Source organism: Bidens hawaiensis, unplaced genomic scaffold (assembly GCF_021521415.1).
Source record: "Bidens hawaiensis isolate Kalapana, Puna unplaced genomic scaffold, B.hawaiensis_p1.1 tig00038512_1, whole genome shotgun sequence".
Lineage (NCBI taxonomy): Eukaryota > Viridiplantae > Streptophyta > Magnoliopsida > Asterales > Asteraceae > Bidens > Bidens hawaiensis.
Genome location: NW_027505548.1, coordinates 1,420 through 23,729, shown reverse-complemented (window position 1 = coordinate 23,729; position 22,310 = coordinate 1,420). Strand labels below are relative to the sequence as shown.

Genomic DNA, 22,310 nt, shown 5'->3' with positions numbered 1-22,310 from the left:
GAATATATTTTTTAAAAAAATATATAAATGACAGACTCGTTTAGGCTCGCGAGCCGGCTCGAGCTCGATAAGTGAAGCTCGGGCTCGGGCTCGATTATTAAACGAGCTTACTTTTAGGCTCGAGCTTGGGCTCAGGCTCGATTAAGCTCAGCTCGATTGAGCTTTTTAACGAGGCGATCTCAAGTAGCTCGCGAGCAGCTCGGCTCGTTTGCACCCCTTATGTTACGTAGTCTAGAGTGCACACTTTATTAAGACCATTCTATTTTTCTAAGGCTGGTATTGCACCTCAGTAGTTCAAGGGGCGAAGCCCCCCTGTACAACAAGGGTAAGAGGCAACGCCCTTTGTAGTGGTCTGATTTGAGATGTGGCCTGATTAATTGAGATATTGAGTTCATTCAAATTATGGTTCGACTTTCAACAGACTTTCATACAGTATTCATTCTTTTGTTACATGTGTCTTATCTGATTAAAGATTTTGAAGTAACACTAAAATAATGCCAATCTAGAAGTGATCGTAGTATTTAAAGGTTATCCTGGAAAACTCCAAACAAAAAACACAACATGTAATTCGATCTACCAAGGCTAGAAGCATGAAATGCAAACATAAAAACTTCATATTCTTCTAGGACAAGTAGTAATTGAAAAGTAGAAGATCTCTCTAAAATTCTATGAATTTTTTTCCATTTTGGTATAATTCATTTTCATTTTCATTTTCTCAACTTTGTGTTTGAAGCATGTCAAATCAATCATCAGTTATTGTATTTGTTACAGAATATGATCGTTTATAATATAAAAATATATCTTATCAACTCACCATTTTTCATTTAAACTCATGCCCCTGGTAAGTTTCTACCAGTCAAGAACGATTCGAATAGAAGAAACCCTCTTTCAGGCTGAAACAAAGGGACCTCATGACCAGCTCCCCTGACCGTTGCAAACGTTAGCCCATCGTACACTTCAGTCCATCCCCCTACCTGTTATTGTTAATACCCCATTGCATGCTTAAATAATATAGTTGTGTTTAGGTTAAGAATAAAACTTTATGACCAAGATTGTATTGAGTACCTGGCCATTCACATACCACGGGTACCACTGGGTCTTAACTGTCAGGTTGAGATGGCTCAACGATAATCTTGTCGCGGTAACTGGCACATTCGAATCTGTATCACCACTGCGTTTCAAAATACAACACAGAGATAGTTAAGATGGTGTTTATGATATAAAGTTGATCCAAGAGTGAAACACGTCAAAAGAATGGGAAAAATCGGATTCAGTTGTCAACTGTCCCTATCGGAAATAGGATTGACTACGGATTCGAGCCATAGCACATGGTTTCATAAAACCACACGATTTTCCCGATCTAAATCAAGCAGGTTTTACATGAAGAAGATTTGGCTCAGCGTGTTCTATTCGATACGGGTAGGAGAAGAACCCAAATGTTACATGAAAAAATTGCATAACTTAAAGTCTTAAAACGATAGTCAACAAGTAGAGTTACAAAAACATAGCCAAGAAGCTAGCAGAAAAGCTTCGATGCGTCGGTCATGCGACAAAAACACCATAGGTGGTGTCACTCAACTCCACAACCTAAATTCCATCCTTCAATAGGCTATAATTATATATTTTTTTTGAAAAAATTTCCTCAATTTTAGTAATTAACTAGCCTTTCCTTAAGTATAAAACATGCAAGCCATTTATTCCCCTACATTACAGTTTTGTAGTATTTTTTTTGATAATTAGATGTAGTATTTTTTTGACAATTAGTAATTTTTGTATTAGGATTTCTAAAATAGAAAAAGAAAAAAAGAAAGCTGCAATGATTCTCTAAATATGGAGTATCACTATTCATATTTTATTCTTTATATATATTACTTACATTATTTATGAGTGGGAAAAGAAAATATTACTTAATTCATAGAGAAATATATGAAATGAGATGCGAAAAGGTTTTAAATACTAATCAAATTTTATGAATACATGTGTTTTTTTAGTTAAATTATATGGATATAGAAAGAGAGAATTTTTTACTTGAATAGAGATAAATATATGATTTTTATTTTCAAAAATTCTAATTATTTTTGTGTTACCCTTATATGTAGTTTGGAATTTGGATGTTGGGTTTGAAACATGATGGTTGACCAATTTACCTAAACACCCATATTCTATAACCAGCCGACATTAGTTTCTTGTATGTTGGCAGCATTGAAAATTGAGAATCCTTCCAGTTTTCCAATATTTCAATACTGCAAGCAAAAAACATGAATAATATTTGTTAAATATATTTTCCCATGCATGCATCATCACATTTCTAATTTTAATTGGCATGTTTTTGCATCATCACATCTACCTGCAAGCAGTCCACTTATATGGAATCCCAGTGTAATTTGCATGCATTGCGTGTAGTACCTCTGGACGGTTATAATACTTCTCGGCTCTCTTCTCAACGCATGGATCATAACCCGAAGCGCGTCTACGCACCAGGGTATTTTTGAGCCTCCTTGATTTATGATTACGATTACGTGAGAATTTGTTGCAAGATGGTGTATAAATGTTATACTCATCTATCTCTCCAAACTCATGATCCCGTGCATAATATAACGCATTGTCGCATTTTTCGTCGTATTTTCGTGATGTGAAGTTGCAAGAATTCATAATTGATTTGTAGGTTGTGTCTGATATGATCGAATGAGTCCACCAATATTCTACTGTTCCAATGTTGTCATACTTGAAATCAGTCACGGCATTCCCTGCCTGCACCAAGAAGTTGTGCATCCTTAGAAGAGCCGTCTCCGAAGATTTAAATACCTCGGTCGAGTTCAAATAAAAAGGCCCATAGGCCTTAACGAATAATGCAATATATAAGTTAATTTTTTTAAACGACGATTAATTTTATAACTATAAATATAACAAAATATAATATGAATGTAATACCCAAATTTTCGAAACCCCCCTAAAACTTAATACTTTACGAGTTATTATACAAATTATTAAAATTAATATAGTTATTTTAATATATACTCATTTTTTTAAAATTGTTTAAAGTATTTGAAATGCTATGTTGAAATAAAAGTTACGGGTGAAGTATAACTAAAACAAAACTAAAAGGGGTGAGTATGTAAATAATATATTTAATTGTGAAATAAAGAGCAAGACTTTACGGCAAAGTTATCCGGTGAATCTATTTTTCTAGTGATTTTTAAACACCAAAATTAACGACCGATTCAACCAATTGACGATGTCGTTTGACTCAAGATCTTTTATATATCAAACATATATATGTATAAAAAGTTTGGGCCTCCGAAACTTACGTGCCCCGGCCATGGGTGCGGCTCGCACACCGCCGGGCCGACCCTGATCTTTAGGTTAATTAACTACTTAATTGTTATTATGTACTATCATGGCATCCAAAATGAAACTTACCACGAACCCTTTTAGATTGATAACTGGATTGTGGTGGTTCTTGTTGTAGTTATGGATTTTCTCGGCTAATTGAGGAACGTAATGGCCTATAGAAGATAGCAAAATGCAATAAAGACATAAGAAATAAGTAATCATATCTCATGAATGAACTGATAATAAAAAACACAAAAAAGAAAACACACAACTTAACCGGACTATCGCATTATTATAATCAAGAAATTTGCTCAAACTTGATTACAATAACCCTACTCCTGGCAATGTATATATAAGGGTGACCCGACTTGGCATACAAGGAATACCATTATTAATGAATTTCATAGGCGCAAATAGGTCTAGCCCTATCAACTACATGTGACTTGCCTAATGATAGGGAAATTACCAATAATGCCCCCTAATTTCTGACTTGAAACCAAAAGGTCTTCAACACCGAGCAAACTTCGCATTTCATCGAACTTGACTCCCGCAAGTGCTTTCGAAAGAATGCCGGCTAGTTGTTCCTTATCACGAATGTGCTCCATTGCTAACTCGTTCAATTCCACACATGAGTATATAGTAAAACCAAGACTTTATATGCTTGCTCCGGCTATGAAATTAGGGACTTTTAATTAAGAAATCACGGCTCCACCATAATAAAAACCCATATGACCAATACTGCTTGTTTCATCATCAATAGTATTATGGCTCTTATCGCTATACCGATCAACACCTTTGATCAACCTCATTTATACTTGATCCGCTATTCAACAGTTTCTTGAATAAATTGGAGAATTTGTTTAATTGCTTCAAAATGAGACTTCTTTTGGAGTTTGCATGTATATACTAACCATGACAACTGAAAACACCATATTGGTCCCATCGATTGTTTAGTGAAATATTTAGGGATTTCATTTTCCTTGCCACAATCGTACACATGAGGCCTTGGCCGTGCCCTTGGAACTGAAATCATTGATCTCTCGGTTGAACGCTATTGGTCATGACTACCACCTTGTCTAGCCGTAGGCACTTTGGCTACATTGTTCAACAAAGCTTTGATACGAAGTACTAAAAGGTAAATCCCATGACTTGTGAACTAATCTATTGTATGCATAACAAAAGAAACAATACCCGATTTTGTGATCAATCTTAATTAATCAAGACTTTTAACTTTTTTATAAATGAATAATGAAAACAATATACAAGGGGTATTTAACTACACAAACTCGAAAGAGAAGTCACTTGTCTAAACTCAAATTCTAATTCCTACTACTTAGAAATGATAGTAATAGTAATAAACTTGATCATTCACTACTTAAATTATTCTTCGCTTAATTCGACTAGATTTACTATGTTCACATGTGAATCCGAATTATCTCCATTGAATCGGGACTATCTCTAGGTTAGGTATGCACATGTAGTTATAACCAAGCCATATGTGACATTCGTTAATTTCGGGTCTTGTTTGTATTCGTTTTTGTATCTGTTTATTATGTAAACCGACCCGATTTGTAAACCGAAGCTTATGTTATAATCAAAATGATGGATTTATGTAACAATATTGTTTCACACTTGTTGGGTCTTGATAACATCCTACATTTATTTTTATTTTTATTTATTTATTTATTTATTTTTTATTATTTTTTTTGTTGTTTTGTGTTTTTGTCTTGATCCATTTTGCATGAAAACTCTTGTGTCTCACACCCATGTTTGACCACCAACATTACCCTATATATACACCACCTTACCACTTCATTTTCCCTTGCTACAACTCCCCAAAAAAAAACTCACTCAAACATTAAAGATTCAAGGTTATCTTCTTAAGTGTTCTTGAAGGTTTTTAGTCTTTCATCTTAATTAGTTTATGTAGCCTTATTAATACTTGTTTATGGTTGTGCAACATATATATAATATACACCCCTTGTTTACCTTTGGTAGTTACTTCTCCGATTCCGGTCGGTGATGTTTCGGACCTCATAAGGCAAGGCTTCATGGAGGACTTCGTGTCCTCGATATATATACATCTATATAACTTGTTCATACATATTAATCTTGCTTATTTTAGTTTGTTGGTCATGTTTACAAGTTCCATGGTTATGGGTTTTTAAGAGTCTATGCTTCGGTTTAACCGTAAATAGCTTTAAACCGTAAACCGAACTTTGTTACTAGTTTTGTTAAATAATTGTTTAAACATACTTATTGTTAGATCTAAGTTTCTAAAATCATTTTTACAAATTCTATGGTTATGGGTTTGTAGAATCTTACCTCGGTCTTAACCCGAAACACGATCCGAACCGAAAACCGAACTTTTGTTTAAAGACTTTATTGTTAACTTTTGGTTGTAAAACTTAAAATATTTTTTTATTTGTACATTATTATACAAGTTCTTTAGTGTTTGGACATGTGGAAACCAAACCGATTCTTACTCTCTTAAAACACACAAGTGTGTTTTTTTTTAGCCATCAAGACTTGTATATTTCTTTAAAAATAGTTACAAATTGATTTTTAAATATTTTCTTAAGTACTTGAAAATGTTGGATCCAACTTGATCTCATAACAAAGTTTGGACCGACAAAACCGAACACTCGCTTAACGTGCATTGTTAGACTACATACTTGGTTAAGTCTTATTAAATTTTATTGAGTTATCTCATAACATTCAATATTTTGGAAAGTTGACTTTGGGTTTGACCAATTATCAAGACCCGAACCGACAACCTGAACACTCGATAAAAAAAACCCGTTTTAGTATCTTTATTCTAAAGGGATTTGCATTCTTGCATTTTATCCACCTTATTACTTAACATAGGTTGAGTAAATATTAAGGTTAGATACTTTAACTCGGTTTTCAGCAAACTTACATTTTTAAAGGGTTATTATTATAAATTCTTAAATAGTTACATTTTAAAACCTTGAACTTTAATTATTTACATTTCTCAACATTTATTTTGTTTAAAGACCTTCAAGACAACCTTTTTAAATTTAAGACTTCTTTTCTTTTTAGGCATTGTGCGTTAAACTCGTCGTTCCGACAAATCTCCAAATTATCATCTTTCAAGTTTACTACTTGAAGGTGAGTACTTCATACCCTATTTTCCATCTTTTATTTTGGGGGTGACATTTCATACTTATTCAACAAAATGCTTTATATTTGAATCTTAAACCACAAACGTAGTTGTATACTTTACCTAAATAATTGCTCGATTTGGTGTTCTATGCTTATATGCCTATGTGTTTATCGCTTTTGGTTGGTGGAACTATAAAATCCTAGACTATTTGGCTTCCCCTTATAGCAAGGTGTCGTTAACGTAATGCAATTAACGATAACTATAAAATCCTATACTATTTGGCATCCCCTTATAGCTATGTGTCGCTAATGTGTTTAGCGATATCTATTTATCCAAATTATCACTTTTATTTATCGTTTCGTATGCAAGTTTTGTGGCTATCCTTATTATATACTAATATGATTAAACTTATGAATTGCTCACCAACCTTTGTGTTGACAAACTTTATTTTATGAAATGTTGTAGTTTTGCATCTTGGTTGATTTATGATTGTGAAGAAACGACATCAAAGACCTTAGGATATTAGTAAAAATGAACAATATCAAATTTGCCATATTTTGTGATATCTTGTTTAAGGTTATTTTATGGATAATTGTTATGTGACATTTCGATGTTGTGAAATGAAATGAGTTTATTAAATACTGTCACTTTAATTAGTGTCATGTGCTTATGGACAATCGTTACACCTCGGCATGTTCCGCCGTCCTTGGTCGGGGTGTGACACCATAAAAATGAGTTATCAAAAATGATAAATAAATCACCGGTTTCAAAACCAGTTCAGCGGTTATGATTTAACTATTCAGTTTGTCTCCACAACATATATGTGTTTATGGTTAAAACAATAATACCTGCATAACTCTCTCCAGCCATATAGAACTCTCTATATTTGTATTGCGGAAATCTTGCCATCCATCTTATGAGGAATCTTAGCGCATCGCTAGCTGCGTCGTGGAAGGAAATACGTCAATAACGAATTGTACATTATAAAACACAGATTATGCATGAAAGTGTACATATATCTAACTTTATTGAGTAAAAAATATGAGAGATAATTTTTATACCATCTTAATTATTCATCGATAGAAATATACCCGTTCTCTTGTCACCCGAGTCTTTGAGGTTTGAGCTTGTATTCGTGTATGAGAAACCAACACCAGCCGGAGACTCAAGAAATAGAATATTTGCCTCTGTAATTAGTATTAGTTTAACAAGTATCACGTACTATTTTAAATTAGAAGGCTTTTAGAGATGTAACTTAAAGTTAATGAACTTAAAATACCTTTGTTCCAAGAATATATATTGAGAGAAAGGGAAGATGCATTCTTGTTAATTCTGAAAGGTCCAATTTCTTCTGATGCTCCATATGCTATTGATGAACAACCTGGTCCTGCATTTAGATAGCAAGTATATGGTTTTAATATGCTTACACTACTTAGTTCAAAAAGTAATTATATGTAGTTGTTAAATATACTTGGTAATTAAGATGCATATGATCTCCATTGTGAGAGCTTTGCAACAAACTAAGGAGTGTCCGTAATCTCGCTAACACGAATGAGATATCAACGTTAAATTCGATGTGGTTGAAATGAGACATGAGTATTTTTTTTTTCCAGTGCACGCAATAAAGCGGTTCATTAACCACGTACTTTATTAAATCTAAATTCCTGCTTTAAAAGTTACTTTATTGTACTAGTGAACTCATTCATAATATCGGTCATGTTTCATTTTCATAGATCGACAATAACTTAAACTTGTTTAAAGGTTCGTGAGCTTAAAAAAGGTTTGTGGGTTTTATTGTAATTTGTTTAAACTTTAAAGGTTTATAAAAGAGTAAACTGCTCAAATCTGCGGTTTTAGTCAAATAGTTTCAAATTTGTAATTTTGTCTCTGTGGTTTCATTTCACTTACAATTAAACCCGAATTCACTAATCCTGTTAAGTCTGGTCGTTAAACTCATCAGCGTGTCCTTCACGTGAGGGGCAGTTTTGTCATTTTTCTCCCCAAATAAACCCAGACCTAATTCGCAAGCCCTTTCACGTGAGGGGATGAGGTGTATTTTGGGGAAAAAAGGATAAAACTGCCTCTCACGTGAATGACACACTTATGAGTTTGATGACAAAACTTAACATGATTAGTAAATCCGGGTTTAATTGCAAGTGAAATGAAACTACAGGGATTAAAATCCCAAATTTGAAACTATTAGACTAAAATCTGAGATTTGGACAAACCACATGGACAAAAACCGCAGGTCTCTCTTTTGTTCGTAGACGAGCTCCTTGGTGGGTTTAACTGTAGTTTGTTTAAAGGTATAAAATGACGGGTCCGCTATGGTTGGACTAAGCCCGTTGGATGTTCAAATCAAGTGCACTCACGTGGTACTTGACCTTACGGGACCAACCCTTAAGATATGACACCATCCATGTCACCTTTAGGTGTTGGGTCAAATGACCACACGTTTTGTTTAACATGTTTTCTTAACGACGGAAATTTTATTAAGAAAAAAAAATGTTTGTGGTAATAACTTGACCGACGCGTTGCATCAATAAAATGACCGGCGTAATTTCTGGTAATAACTACTGGAATATTGTTTTTGTTTTTTAACTAGTATTTCGGACCCGTGCGTTATGGCGGTGGCGTTAAACCATACTAAATTGATGTTTCAGCTTGTTATAGTGCCGTAAATCGTATAGCAATCAAAAGAGAAAACCCAAAAATGAAATGACAGTATGTTCAAAAGGAATGGACATGCATTTTATATCAATCTAAACTCTATATATAACATAATAAAAACCTTTAAGTAAACTCACTAACTATAATTTAATTTATACTATGACTATTATTTTATATAATAAATATTTTGATAAAATAATTTAAAGATAGATGATTTGTCAATAAAATTTACGAATGACTAAGCAACTCATATCATTTAACACGATTGACACATGAACTTAGATTTCTTAGCATATAAAAACATTCACGCGCCTTTTGTTTGGTTGTATAAATTAAAAAAAAAAAATTATTTGTGATGTAACAAAACTTGTTGGGGGGGGGGGGGGGGGGGAGTGTCATTAGATTTTGCAAGAGATTGAAGGGGCATTTTTTAAATTTATCACATGAAATTTGTTAAAGTCATGGAGAGATTGTCATGAACCCTACTAGATTTTGACCTTACCTATGTTAACTAACTTATCTTAGTACAAATAAATAACATGCGGTACAAATGAATTAAGCAAGAAAAATCAAGTGAAAAGTAAGTTTGTGAGATAACTTCTTTTTGTAATTGTTATATATATAATTTAACAGTGCTGGAACAACCCCCCCTCACCCCCACCCCCTCCAAAATAAAAAGTGAGTATTACCGAAGCGGGATTACAATCGTCTATACTGATTTTGACGCTCTAAACATGTCTCACTTAGTAACACAATCAAGAAAAAAACCAGCCACCGTAAGAAAACCCGTTAGATTACAAATCGGTGTATGATCTAGAAGTGTCTTTAGAAAATGAGAAAAGCATGCATTGAATTAATATGGTGTGGTATAAACAACTACACATCGTAGTATGATTAGAAAACAAAGTCATAAGCAATGATTATTGCCAAATATCAATTTTATTTTTATTTTTTAAATATATTTAACAAAAATATATAGTTTTAATTAACACATATAACAATAATTATATCCAGTAAATCTCATAAATAGTTTTAGTTAACACATACCATGTGTAGTATTTATAAAACGACTGATAGGAAGTTTTGAATTCAATTCTTATGTCATTAATTAGAAAACTTGTGTGGTTAAAGAGTACCGTAGATTGCCGGTTGAAGAGTTGAGTGAGGTTGTTTGACTCTCAAACGGATGATTTATGTATTTTTTTTTAATTCTTACATGAATAACAAAACAAAAAATGATGCATGGAATAATGAGTAAAATAATATTACCTCCATTTAACCAAAGTACAAGAGGCTTAAGGAGTGGATTAAGAGTTGCAGCTTCAGTTAGCCAGTAGAATAGTGCCCGACCATGTTTCTTGTTGACGGTAATGTAGCCGGAAAACTGCGAAAACGCCACCTTCGGCTGCCCTGGCAACGCGATGATTCGATCGTTTTCTTGTTCTTTAGTTAGTGAAAGTGTGTTGGTGAACATGGAAGTGAAAACTAGACACATAACAAGGAGACTCATGGCATTTATCATCCTTATAAAAGTCTCTCTCTCTCTCTCTAAATCTCTCTTTTAACACATATATATACACACACAAGTGTGAAAATGAGAAAGATTTTTTGTTTATTTATTATCTCAACCAATAACATTATCTATAATTTGTTTTGTATTTAATATATTTTAAAGGTATGTTACTTGAAATTATGATTCCTTTATTTTCTCTCCACACAATTGTTGTCTAATCATCTAAATCAATTTCACTAGAACTTTCTCATTTGTTTATCATTGTGCAATGTTTCAAGGTATGATGGGAGGTATTTGCAAGGTATTTTCTTAACTATTTCACTTAATTATTTCTTAATTATTCCACTGATTTCACCAATACGAAGAAATTGTTCATCAGGTTATTTAGCATTATAGCACACAAAAAATACAATGATAATTTTACTATCATCACGCATGTCATTTTATTATTATATGTGCGACTATGTTATTACGTATATGTAAAATTATTATTACATAGAACACAATAATGATTGTATTATTACACATACGTTTATGTTATTACAAATATGTAATTATTCTAATGCAATTATATAAATTAACATGCTCAAATAAAACCCTAGTAATTATATAGAATGGTTTGTTGTCGTTTTTAATTAATATCATACTATTAATTAAATTAACACACATTGCGAATGAAAATAGTTGAATGTCAACATATTCCAATATTTAATTGTTACAAGGATTACATACATGCACATACCCATTTTACTTACTAATCAATTTACTTGGGGAGTCTTCTAATAATAGAGGCCATCGGTAGTATTTTTTATGGAAGTTTCATGAAAATGGAAGTAGGGGAGATATAGGAGGATCCCATTAATTTAAGCCATAAACTTTTTTCTTAATTACCAAAATATCATCACTAGTTTAGAATTTAAAGTATACATATGTGTAATAAGACGTGACTTTAAAGCATACATATGTGTAACAAGACGTTGCACATGCTATATGTGTAACAATCAAAATGTTACACACAATATAACTTATAGGTAAATTATTATTATTCTTTTGTTAATTTTTGTCTTAATATTAATAATAACATGTATTACATTGTGTAAAATCATTAATTCCAAAAAAAAAAAAGATTGTAACACTAGGTTTTCAGAAGTTTTGTTAACTCTTAAGTTTTCATTATATATACATATATATATATATATGCCCATATATGTGTGTTATGGGTTGTCACGTGTTTCTCGGTTGTCAGCGTATTTCAATACATGTAAAAAATACCCGTACTTATTATTGAAATTGTTGATCATCTCAATATTGGTTATAAAAATGTTTTCAATACAAGTAATAAAGTTCCATCAGAGTCAAAAGAGGAGAAAACTTGATGCATCATTGTCATTTGTTCATGAGGATTACGCCATAGATGGTGATCATGAAGCAATAGATATGATGAAACAACATATAATGGTCCAACCCAATTAGGTGAACAAAAGTTTGTTGTTGAAGATCAAATTAGTGGTTTACCTGGGCAAAACAAATAAGAAAGAGCCTTTCGTACAAACAAATACTCGTGGGCGTCCAAATTTCAAGGTCCAATGACAAAATAGGAAACAACTTGCGAGGTATAGTTCATTCATGAGCTCGCAGGAACAAAACATGTAGAACTCTGCGAGGCATATGCTAAGCAGTTTGGTGTGATTGTTCAAGATTTAGGCAATAACGATAGTTATACTTCACTTTATGCTCACCATCATCATTTCCCTCATTGGGTTGTTTCATTTGTTATTGTTAATGGTAACCATTATAACATGGTTAAGTTAGGCCCAAACGAGTCATATATATCCACACACAAGACAACATTTGACACCATTGCACCAATACGAGTCGTATAGTCAGTGACGTCCAAAGAATGCTACCTAGTGTCCAAATAACCGAGCCAATAAGAAAAAACCTTACCTGTGTACGACTTAAATATATCAATTTTCTGTTTTCCATGTCATTTTCAAATTATATATATGGGCCATCCCTACAAATAATCAATGTTTTCAAAATAGAGGTTACATGGTTGGTAACGGAAAATTGACTAATTGGATTCAGTATACGAGAGAGCCCACATGTGGGGGTTGGTCCCGACCTCGACCTTGAACATAACTAATCTTTATGGCACCTATCGATTTCATAACCAATAATTCATTTAGGTATGTTTTTCTCATATTTGATTCTTCACTAAAACGTATCATAAACACTATGTTTTTCTAATAAAACGTTTATGCATTGTTTTTTAACAACAAAATTCCCCAACACCTAAATTTCATCTTTCACCTTGCAATAATTTGAACTAATGACCTCACATTTGTAAGAGCGACATCATACGTATCACAGATCTAGAGTACGTTGTTTGTAATAATAGTGGCTAGCTTTAAATTTTATGGGCATATTTTTTAAATGATAGTTATTATCATACAAATATTAAAAAAGAAAGCTAACAAATATTAAACCAGTGGGAGATCAAAAAATAATACAACGTATTTGAATGTTTAAAGAATATTAGATACTACATGTTATATTTTTATTAGATAAAAACTACATTAAATGCAAAATGTAAAGAAAAAAAAAATAAAATAAAATAATAAAATAATAATGTGTTATATTGTTATTAGATAAACATTAAATGCAAAATGAAAAGGCAAAAAAAAAATAATAATAATAACGATAAAATAATAATAATAATAATGTGTTAAAAGAGATGAAGCATAGCGGCACTAGGAATGTATCTCGCAGGAACCTGCCTAACATCGAACCAAATGTGTACCCATCATATTTAACCTTTCGGAACACGTCGAAACCCTCATCATCAGCAAAGGTGAACAGTCACTACTCGTGTATCCAATCATCGGTATTCCTTCACAAACACACACAAGCCTCCTAATCTTTCTTTGGTGAGTGAAACCCGTAGTTAGAACCCACACAACCTACCCGAAAGGGTGGTGGCAGCGTCATCGCTCGGGTTATGCTACCCGGACAAAGGTACTCAAGGAGGGCCCATACACCCTAATTAAGTGCAACAACCCTTTTTGTGAAAATGTTTAAAAAAAAGACCTCTTATTTCATCATCGGATTTAAAAACTACTCATTTATAAAAGACATAGTTATAGCTGTATATGCACATGTACATAGTGGTAATTAGATTTAGCGTGAGAGAAAAAAAGATAACAGAGTCATATGATTATATCAGCGTCCTATCAGGTTCAAAATAATATTTAAATTACTTAACTGTTTCTTATAATTTTCTTTTTTAAAATGGAAAGATTTAAATATTCGGAATATCCTATTGTGGGCACATAATGAAATTAATTATATTTAAATTCCAATACTACCCCACAACCTCAATTGAATGTCATTAACGAATCTGGCCGACTACTTTGAATTTACATCTAAATAAATGTTTTGTAATGTGTCGGTATACTCGTCTTAGGTCGTTCTACATTTTATTAAGTGCGGATATAAATAGTATAATACTCATGAATCATGATGAAGTATTAAGTAAAGTAATAATAATGAAACAATACTTGGTAAATTTAAACAAGTAACAATAAAATATATATATAATACTAGGGGTGAGCAGAAAACCGAATTAACCGAATCGAAACCAAACAAACCGAAAAGACCGAACCGAAAAAAACCGAACCGAAGCATTAACCGATGGTTAATTTTTTAGTTTTTTGAAAAAACCGATTTTTCGGTTTAGGTTCGATTATCCCTTTTAAAAAAACCGAAAAAAACCGAACCGAACCGATTAACCCGACACGGTATGAATCAACGGTTTTGCAAGATTCTAATGTGTATGGTCAACAATTAGAGACTTTGATTGAAAGGTTGGAGAACATAGAAATTGGTAATAATGTTTATTTACGACGTGTTTTGACTTTTCAATATTTACTTAAATATTAATACAATTGTACGCGTTTTTTTTTTAGATGTTATGACCAGAAACAAAACTCCAAAAGAATCTACTATTGACGGTGATGAAGATTATGAAGATGATGACGATTGGGTCTAAACACTTTGAAGATGACTAAGATAATGAATGAAGCTTCAAACCAAACTTTTAGTATTTTTTTATTAAGAACTTTGTTTATTTTGTTTAATTTTAAATTCTACTACTCAAGAATGTATTTGTTTGGTTCCACGTAACACGTGCCTATTTTTGTATTTTGAATTCAATATACATGTGATACTCTATTTTTGTGATTTTTTTTTTGCAATGTCTACATGCAATACAAAAACCGAAAATAACCGAAAACCGAATAACTGAATAACCGAAGAACCGAAAACCGAGTGGTTGGTATTATAAAATAACCGATGGATTTGGTTTCGGTTTGGGTTTCACCAAATAACCGAGCCGTGCTCACCCCTATATAATACACATAAGTAACTAGGGGGGACTAAAACCATATTTTACGGCAGGTATTGGTGCAGATGATGTAACGACTTGAGAGCATTCATATCTCTTTCTATATCTTCAAATATAAAATTACATTAAAAATCATTATATTGTCTTTCATTTTCAATGTAATAATATTTTTATGCATTTATCAATATTTTTTTCTCTCTCATTCATTCACAATCATTTTCAACAAACATTAAAAACTTAATATGGTGAACGGTAAATTTTCAAATGCACAGAAACAAATCATTGCATTTTTTATTTTTTCAACTCACAACACCTAAACTACTCTCTACATTATAAAAACATTTCTCACAAAAAATAAGGGATAAGACATGAATGCTCTAAGAAAGATGAGAAGTTACTAAAGAGATATGGTCTCGAATTCAGTTTTTGACTTTTTTCATTTACAGGAAAAACAAATAGATATCTGAAGAGGTAGGTCCCAGCAAAGTCCAGTTGGACCCGCAAGACACACCTTGAAAAGGTACGTCTGCGCAAAGACCAACTGGTTCCGCAGGACCCACCATGCTCAGAGAGATGAAGACCTTACACGCAGTAAGCCAGCTGTTCCAGCAGGAAAGCCTCCCTTGGTACAGTACCCTACGTGTTCCCGCAATGTGGGTACATACCAAGAAGGAAGGCTACCCGCACTAACGGTAAGGCTACACGCATAAGGCACTAACTCTTACACTTCAGCAATGTCACCTGAGGAAGGAATGAGCAAGGCGGGAATACGCCCGCCTAAATGAGCCAGTCCGTACGCTTCTGGAAGATCTTTTGTACTATACCTGCCAAGGTATGGACAAAATAGACAAGATCTGACCAAAGCAGCCCATGAACCAATCACAGGGTGACAGCTCACCGACAATAGTACGAGGAGGAGCATGCTCCAGTACAAAATGTCACTATCAGCCGCTGCCTACCCACCAACCACCAGCATGGCACGTACGTAGCCCACAGTTGGTGGAAAATGAATATTATACAGCTGGCTGTACCTGCTTGAAAACCTACCTTCGGCTATAAATACTCCAACACCTTGGAACGGTATCATCATCATATATCATCTGATATTATCTTATCGTCTCTAGTTATTTCTCTTAATATACACTTGTATTCAGAGCAATCTAGTCTGATTCTCACGCCGGAGGATGGTCACAAGGAGGAACCCCCCTTCTCAGTGACGAGCTCACGGTGTCTGTTTTGCAGGTTGAGAAGAATAACCATCTTTGCCGGACCTAACCCTCGTGGGGAACATCTACTTAACCCTGAGATTATCCTTAATCTGCCGGGGTCACTTAGTGTTTCTTCAATATCTATAAGAGAAGGATAACCTCAAAATGAATTAGCCAGATTATATGGTTGGGCACCACGTTCTTTCAACCTCACACCAACTCTTATTTGTGTTCATATTGCCCTTGCATCATATAGCAAAACAAGAATTTAATTGATATAATTGAAGTAGGATGAGAAAAATATCTTTTATCGATGGCTCTTTGCTAGTGGCATCAATGTTTATCATTACTATAAACATTACTAAAATGGTGTAGGTTTGAGTCTCACAAAACATACATTAAATAAATTTTTATAAGTAGGTTTGAGGAATGTGTAGGTTCAGCCTTCCCTTGCCTAAATTAAAAAAAATGAAAGAATTTATTAGAAACCAGAAAGAAATGTGAACACAAGATGAAATACATATATTTTATGTAGTTATGATGCTTAACAAGTAACAACTACTCTTAAGTCAATAACTTTATAAAAAGAAACTTCATTCATGCTTTTAGAAAATCACACTGAAATGCTTTCCAAATTCATATCTTGAAACATCTTTCAAAATTCAGGGCCTAATACCCAGGGCCGGCTTAGACCTAATCCTGGGCTCAACGACTGTTTAGGACACGGTTTTGGTCTAAGGCACAAATTAACAAGTGAAATTGGCCAAAATAAGTGAAAAGTTGGCCTAGTTTAGTTTGTTTATGTTTAATTGAGCTAAAAACTGCAAAAGGACTTGATAACAAGTGAAAAGTTCAACCAAAATAACTAAAAAAAGGGCATAGTTTAGTTTGTTTATGTTTAATTGGTCCAAAAAGCTGCAAAAATGGCCCAGTATCAAGTGAAATTGGGAAAAAAAAACAAAAATAATTATATAAGGCCCATTTTTTATACTCGTTTTGTGCGTTTGAATTCTCGAAATATCGAAGACGGCCCTGCTAATACTTGTATACATAGTTCTTGAAAGTTTGAATCCGAACAACCTCATTTAGTTACGCATATTTGTCTCTGATTCATCATGTGAGAGAGAATTCAAACTAATTCAGTGGCTCGTTCCCATGGTGGTCCAACTATACACAGGGCCGACCCTAAGGGGGGATGGGTGGTCGAAGGCCCGTGGCTCGACACCCCGCTAGGCCTGGATTTTTTTAAAATTATATGTATTTTTATGAAAAACGATATGTATATTTAATGTTTAAACTCAATTATATAACAACTCGTTTGGTCTAGTGTCAAGGGTTATGACTTTCAACCAAAAGGTTGTGGTTCTTGTCTTTGAGACATGTTTAAGACTATTTTATACAAAAGTTTTTTACCTATCTCACATCATAACCAAGTAAGTCTATTTAAAAATTAAATTGTTTAAACCCAACAAAATACTTCTTTTACTTAATGCCCAAAATATTTTTCTCCTTCGGCCCAATTTTTTTTTTCAATTCTCGGAGCCGCCCTAACTATACAGATTCAACAACGCCCATCAAACTTTTTTTTATGGTAAACTAGCGTTTTTAACCGGCGCGTTAAGACGCTAAGTTGATGCAAATTCGGTCGGTTACAGTTACGTGCGTTATTCTACTGGAACTAAAACAAAAAAAATTATAAAAAAGGTGGACCAACGGGGTAGTGTCGGTAGCTAAAATGCGAGCGTTGGTAAAACCTGACCATTATCGATTTCAGGCGTTGAGACGGTGAGTCTACACAAATTCGGTCGGTTTTTGTCACGTTCGTTACAGTACCGGAACTAAAACAAAAAAAAGTCGATCGGTTTTCGTTACGTTCGTTAAGGTACCGGAACTAAAATAAAACATGGTGAGTTTACGCGAATTCAATCAGTTTCCTTAACGTTTCTTTCGATATCAGAACAAAAACAACAAAAATTAGCATTCAGTCGTTTTCATTACATTCGTAACGAACCAAAACTAAAAAAAACCACTGAAGTGGCCACACAGAATTGGTGCCACATGAAACCAATCAAGATCCAGCGACATCAAACCTTTTAATTGTTATATATATATATAATAATATGTCTTCTCTTTAGATGTGTGATTTTTTTTCACTTAACATGAAAATTTTTGTGATTATTTTATTATAATATGAAAACTTGGAATTTTCAAGGGTAAAGTAAAAGTACCTATCACCTTTAACAACTTCAACTATCTTCAAGTCAATAACCTTATAAAAATAAACCCCACCCACACTTTTAAAACATGCAAAAATAAAATGCTTTTCAACTATAAATCTTAAAAAAAAATGTTCTAAAATTTATGAATGTTTAAAACATGTATCACCTAGTTCGTGTATATAGTTCTAGAAAGGTTCAATCTTGCCTACCTCATATTAGTTACACTAAACTATATCAAACTCATCATGTAATAGTAACTTCAGTTCATTGCGTGTTAATCGATCCAATAGAATTCTAATGCTCGAGCAAAACTGGCAGCGACAGTAGATTCATGTACGACATGCATTTTATGTGACTAGAATTTGATACGCGAGCGAGAGTTGATACACGACTGTCTAGTTGCATATTGCATGGATGCACGCGTGGTTTTTCTCACACGATTATAGATGCATACACATGAAAAAATTGCTTGTGATTATCTTATTAAATTTTTAGGGGTAACATACTTAAGTTATGGCGTTGAACTATTCAAGTCTTCTTGAAGTCAATATAACTTTATAAAAAGAAACCCACTGGTATATTTTTTGGGTTTATTCTTTGTTTGGTACCCGCCGCAACATGCAAGTTTGGTAGCGTAATTTTCGATGCTACGTAGTAATAATAATAATAATAATAATAATAATAATAATAATAATAATAATAATAATAAAAAAGAAACAAAACGAGCATGCGTTGATACACTTTGGCTTATATTGTGACTATATTGAAACATGTTCGTTTCTTTGATTTTAATTAGGGCTGTGCAACGGTTCGGAACCGCGAGAACCGAACCGGAACCGTTAAATGCTAAATATAAGAACCGGAACCGAACTGTATTTTAAAGGTTCCAGTTCGGTTCGGAACCGAGTTAAACGGTTCTTGTGTAAACGGTTCTTGCAAGAACCTGTTTTCAATAAAAATATTAAATATGAAATATTAGAAGGTGCAAGAAACAAACGACAGCCCATAAAATAAAACATTATCTTATAAACATTTAATATTTTAATGAAGGGAATTGAGAATATATTAAATGACTCAAAATATTTTAGAAAACAATTATTTTTTAAAACAGATTTAGGGTAGTGGAAGATAATTATCATTTATGATATTGTAAGGGATTAAATGTAACCGGAAAAGTGAGAACATGGATGGTCGCTCGTACATGAAAGTATGAAAGCCTACTAAATAAATAGGTTTTTAAATATAATCTTCAAAGTTTAAACCTAAATCGGTTCTAGTGGTTCTATAAATAGAACCGTCGGTTCTAACCGGGAACCGTTTTCATCCAAATTTAAGAACCGGAACCGGACCCGAAATATAATAATACGGTACGGACCTAGCGGTTCGGTTTCGGTTCCCCCGTTCTTGCGGTTCGAAACTGCGAATTGCTCGCCCCTAATTTTAATTATTATGTAACGTCCAAACAGAATAAATACGCAACCCGGTCAAAACTAAACTGAAACCAATTGAATAAAACTGGTTTGAAACCGAATCAATTTTATAAACCGGTTTCAAACCAAGCCCAACAAGTTTCACAAAAAACCAGTGTTGACCGACTGACCAAACTAAGCCGATTCGGGCCCACAAACCGATCCACACACCTTCAAGCTCCAGCCCTTTAGGTACTTGGTTTTGAACTTTGAAGATGTCTTTGAGGCCCATTGCTTAATCTATTGATAGAGATTAGTTGGGCTAATGCCTAATGCCGAATTCCCCTTTACATATTATAGTGTGTCTCCGGAACCACGGGATTTTATACGTTGGTTAAATAAATAAACTACATAAAATTTTCTTTTTGAATGGTATCCTTCAACTTCATTTAACTAATTTAAAACTTTAAAAAGTTATAACATAAAATAGTTAACCTACAACAATTTGGTTGTGTATTGCCTAATCTATTTTTTTCTAACTCGTGTTGATCGGTAATTATGTGGTATTCAGGATGGTGGGGGTGCAACCCTAATTTCCTAAGCATTTTAAACTACAATAATACCCGATCAATCCTGTTCTGTCATCTCAATTTTACCTTGAATTACCATAGACTACCTAAAGGAGTGGCGCCACTCATATCAATCACTCTAAAATTTTTTTTTTTAATTAAAGTTTATTAAAAAATTCTAAATTTTAAAACCAAAAATAGATAAAAATCAATATATGTCATTTTAAAAATACATAAATAATAAACAATACTTTATTCATTAAAAATACATACAAATACATTTTTTTAAAATTCACTCAACTTTTAACGTTCGTTTTCATTATCGATAAATAAAATTTTGACTGAACAATTTCATTATCGATTAACAAATAAAATTTTGACCAAGCAATTAATAGCCAAACTTTATTCCAATAAACACAAACAAGACTCATTTCCAATCAAATTTAAAATTCTAAGAAGTTAAAAACACTTGCAATGTATTAAATTCCATTATTTACTTCTAAATTGACCAAATGTATACCCACTTAAGTATTATATTTATTGTTTTTTTTTACCAACCTTTTTTTTATTGTCATTTAAGATTTAAGATAAATAGTTTAAAATGAAACGGCTTAATCCTCTTTTCAACTTTCAAATTTTGTTTTGATTTTGAATTACATGATAATTCGTTAATCAAGTACGAAATATCCTCCAATCCCAAACGGCTACAACATCTATAAATTGGTGTCTCACCACATGCAAAACCCTACAATTCTTAAGTTTAAAAAACTTTTGCTTAGAAAAATATTTCATTCAATCAAGTTATTTTTATATTGCGTTCTTGGCAAATGGGTTCAACTAAGTTCTCTCTATTATGTTTCGTTACGTGTTTAGTTTTGTTTTCGCTAAACTTTGACGCGAATGAAGCGAAAGAGTTTGCAGTTGGTGGAAAAGAGAACTCCTGGAGTATCCCTACGTCTCCTAACGCGTTAAACGTGTGGGCTCAACATGAACGGTTCAAGATCGGGGATTCGCTAGGTAAATGTCGATTTTCTTTATTTTATTTTATATATTTTTTTTGTTACTTTTATGAATATTTGTACATATGTTAATGTAACATTTTATTTTTTTTATAATATTTTGTTACTTTTATAAATATTTGTACATATGATAATGTAACATTTTATTTTTTTATAATATTTTGTTACTTTTATAAATATTTGTACATATGTTAATTATGTAACATTTTATGTTTAATTAATATTTGTGAATCAGTGTTTAAATATGATTTGAAGAACGATTCGGTGTTACGAGTAGAGGAAGGGGATTACAAGAAATGCATTAAAACGAAGCCGATGCAAGAGTACAAAGACGGTAACACCGTGATCAAGGTTAACGAGTCAGGTGCATTCTTTTTCATTAGTGGTGCTGATGGACGTTGTGAGAAGGGTGAGAAGCTTGAGGTTATTGTGTTGTCTGATCACAAACATAGCTCGCCGCCGCCGGCTTTGTCGCCTAATGATTCTCCAGCCGTAACTTCACCAGTAGTAGAATCTCCAAAATCTAGTGCGATCGGGTTAGACCCTTGGATCATTGATGTTTTCATCGTTGCTGTGGCTACCTTGGTTGGAATTGCTATGTTTTGAAGATAATAATGTTCAAGGTTTTGTGTTTTTTGAATTTTGGTTTAGCTTTTTATGTTAATTTGAAGGTTTTGTTTGAAGTATGCTGTTTGAAGACCATTTGGAATTCTTTTTTTTATCTTAATACTATTGTTTCCTTGTATTGATTTATTATGATTATGGTATGGTTATCATTTTATTATTTATTTGTTGATAACTTTTAGAGGTGTTGATGGTTTAGTTTGAAACCGTGAAA

The 22,310-nt window shown here is 33.0% G+C and overlaps 1 protein-coding gene and 1 pseudogene across 2 annotated transcripts; one reads left to right on the top strand and one right to left on the bottom strand.

Annotated features, from left to right (window-relative positions):
* Window positions 1-811: 811 nt before the first annotated feature.
* LOC143613874 (serine carboxypeptidase 24-like) lies at window positions 812-10,653 on the bottom strand. The gene is made up of 9 exons (XM_077087473.1): window positions 10,400-10,653; window positions 7,740-7,847; window positions 7,552-7,647; window positions 7,309-7,401; window positions 3,421-3,506; window positions 2,348-2,751; window positions 2,148-2,243; window positions 1,066-1,171; window positions 812-974 (listed from the first exon to the last, which is right to left on the bottom strand). Exons 1-9 carry the CDS (start codon window positions 10,650-10,652, stop codon window positions 831-833), a joined length of 1,386 nt encoding a protein of 461 aa, XP_076943588.1. The 5' UTR covers window position 10,653; the 3' UTR covers window positions 812-830.
* A 10,627-nt stretch (window positions 10,654-21,280) lies between these two features.
* On the top strand, window positions 21,281-22,078 carry LOC143613880 (early nodulin-like protein 15 pseudogene; annotated as a pseudogene). Its single transcript, XR_013150198.1, has 2 exons — window positions 21,281-21,470; window positions 21,708-22,078. The product of XR_013150198.1 is annotated as an early nodulin-like protein 15 pseudogene (transcript).
* Window positions 22,079-22,310: the final 232 nt, after the last annotated feature.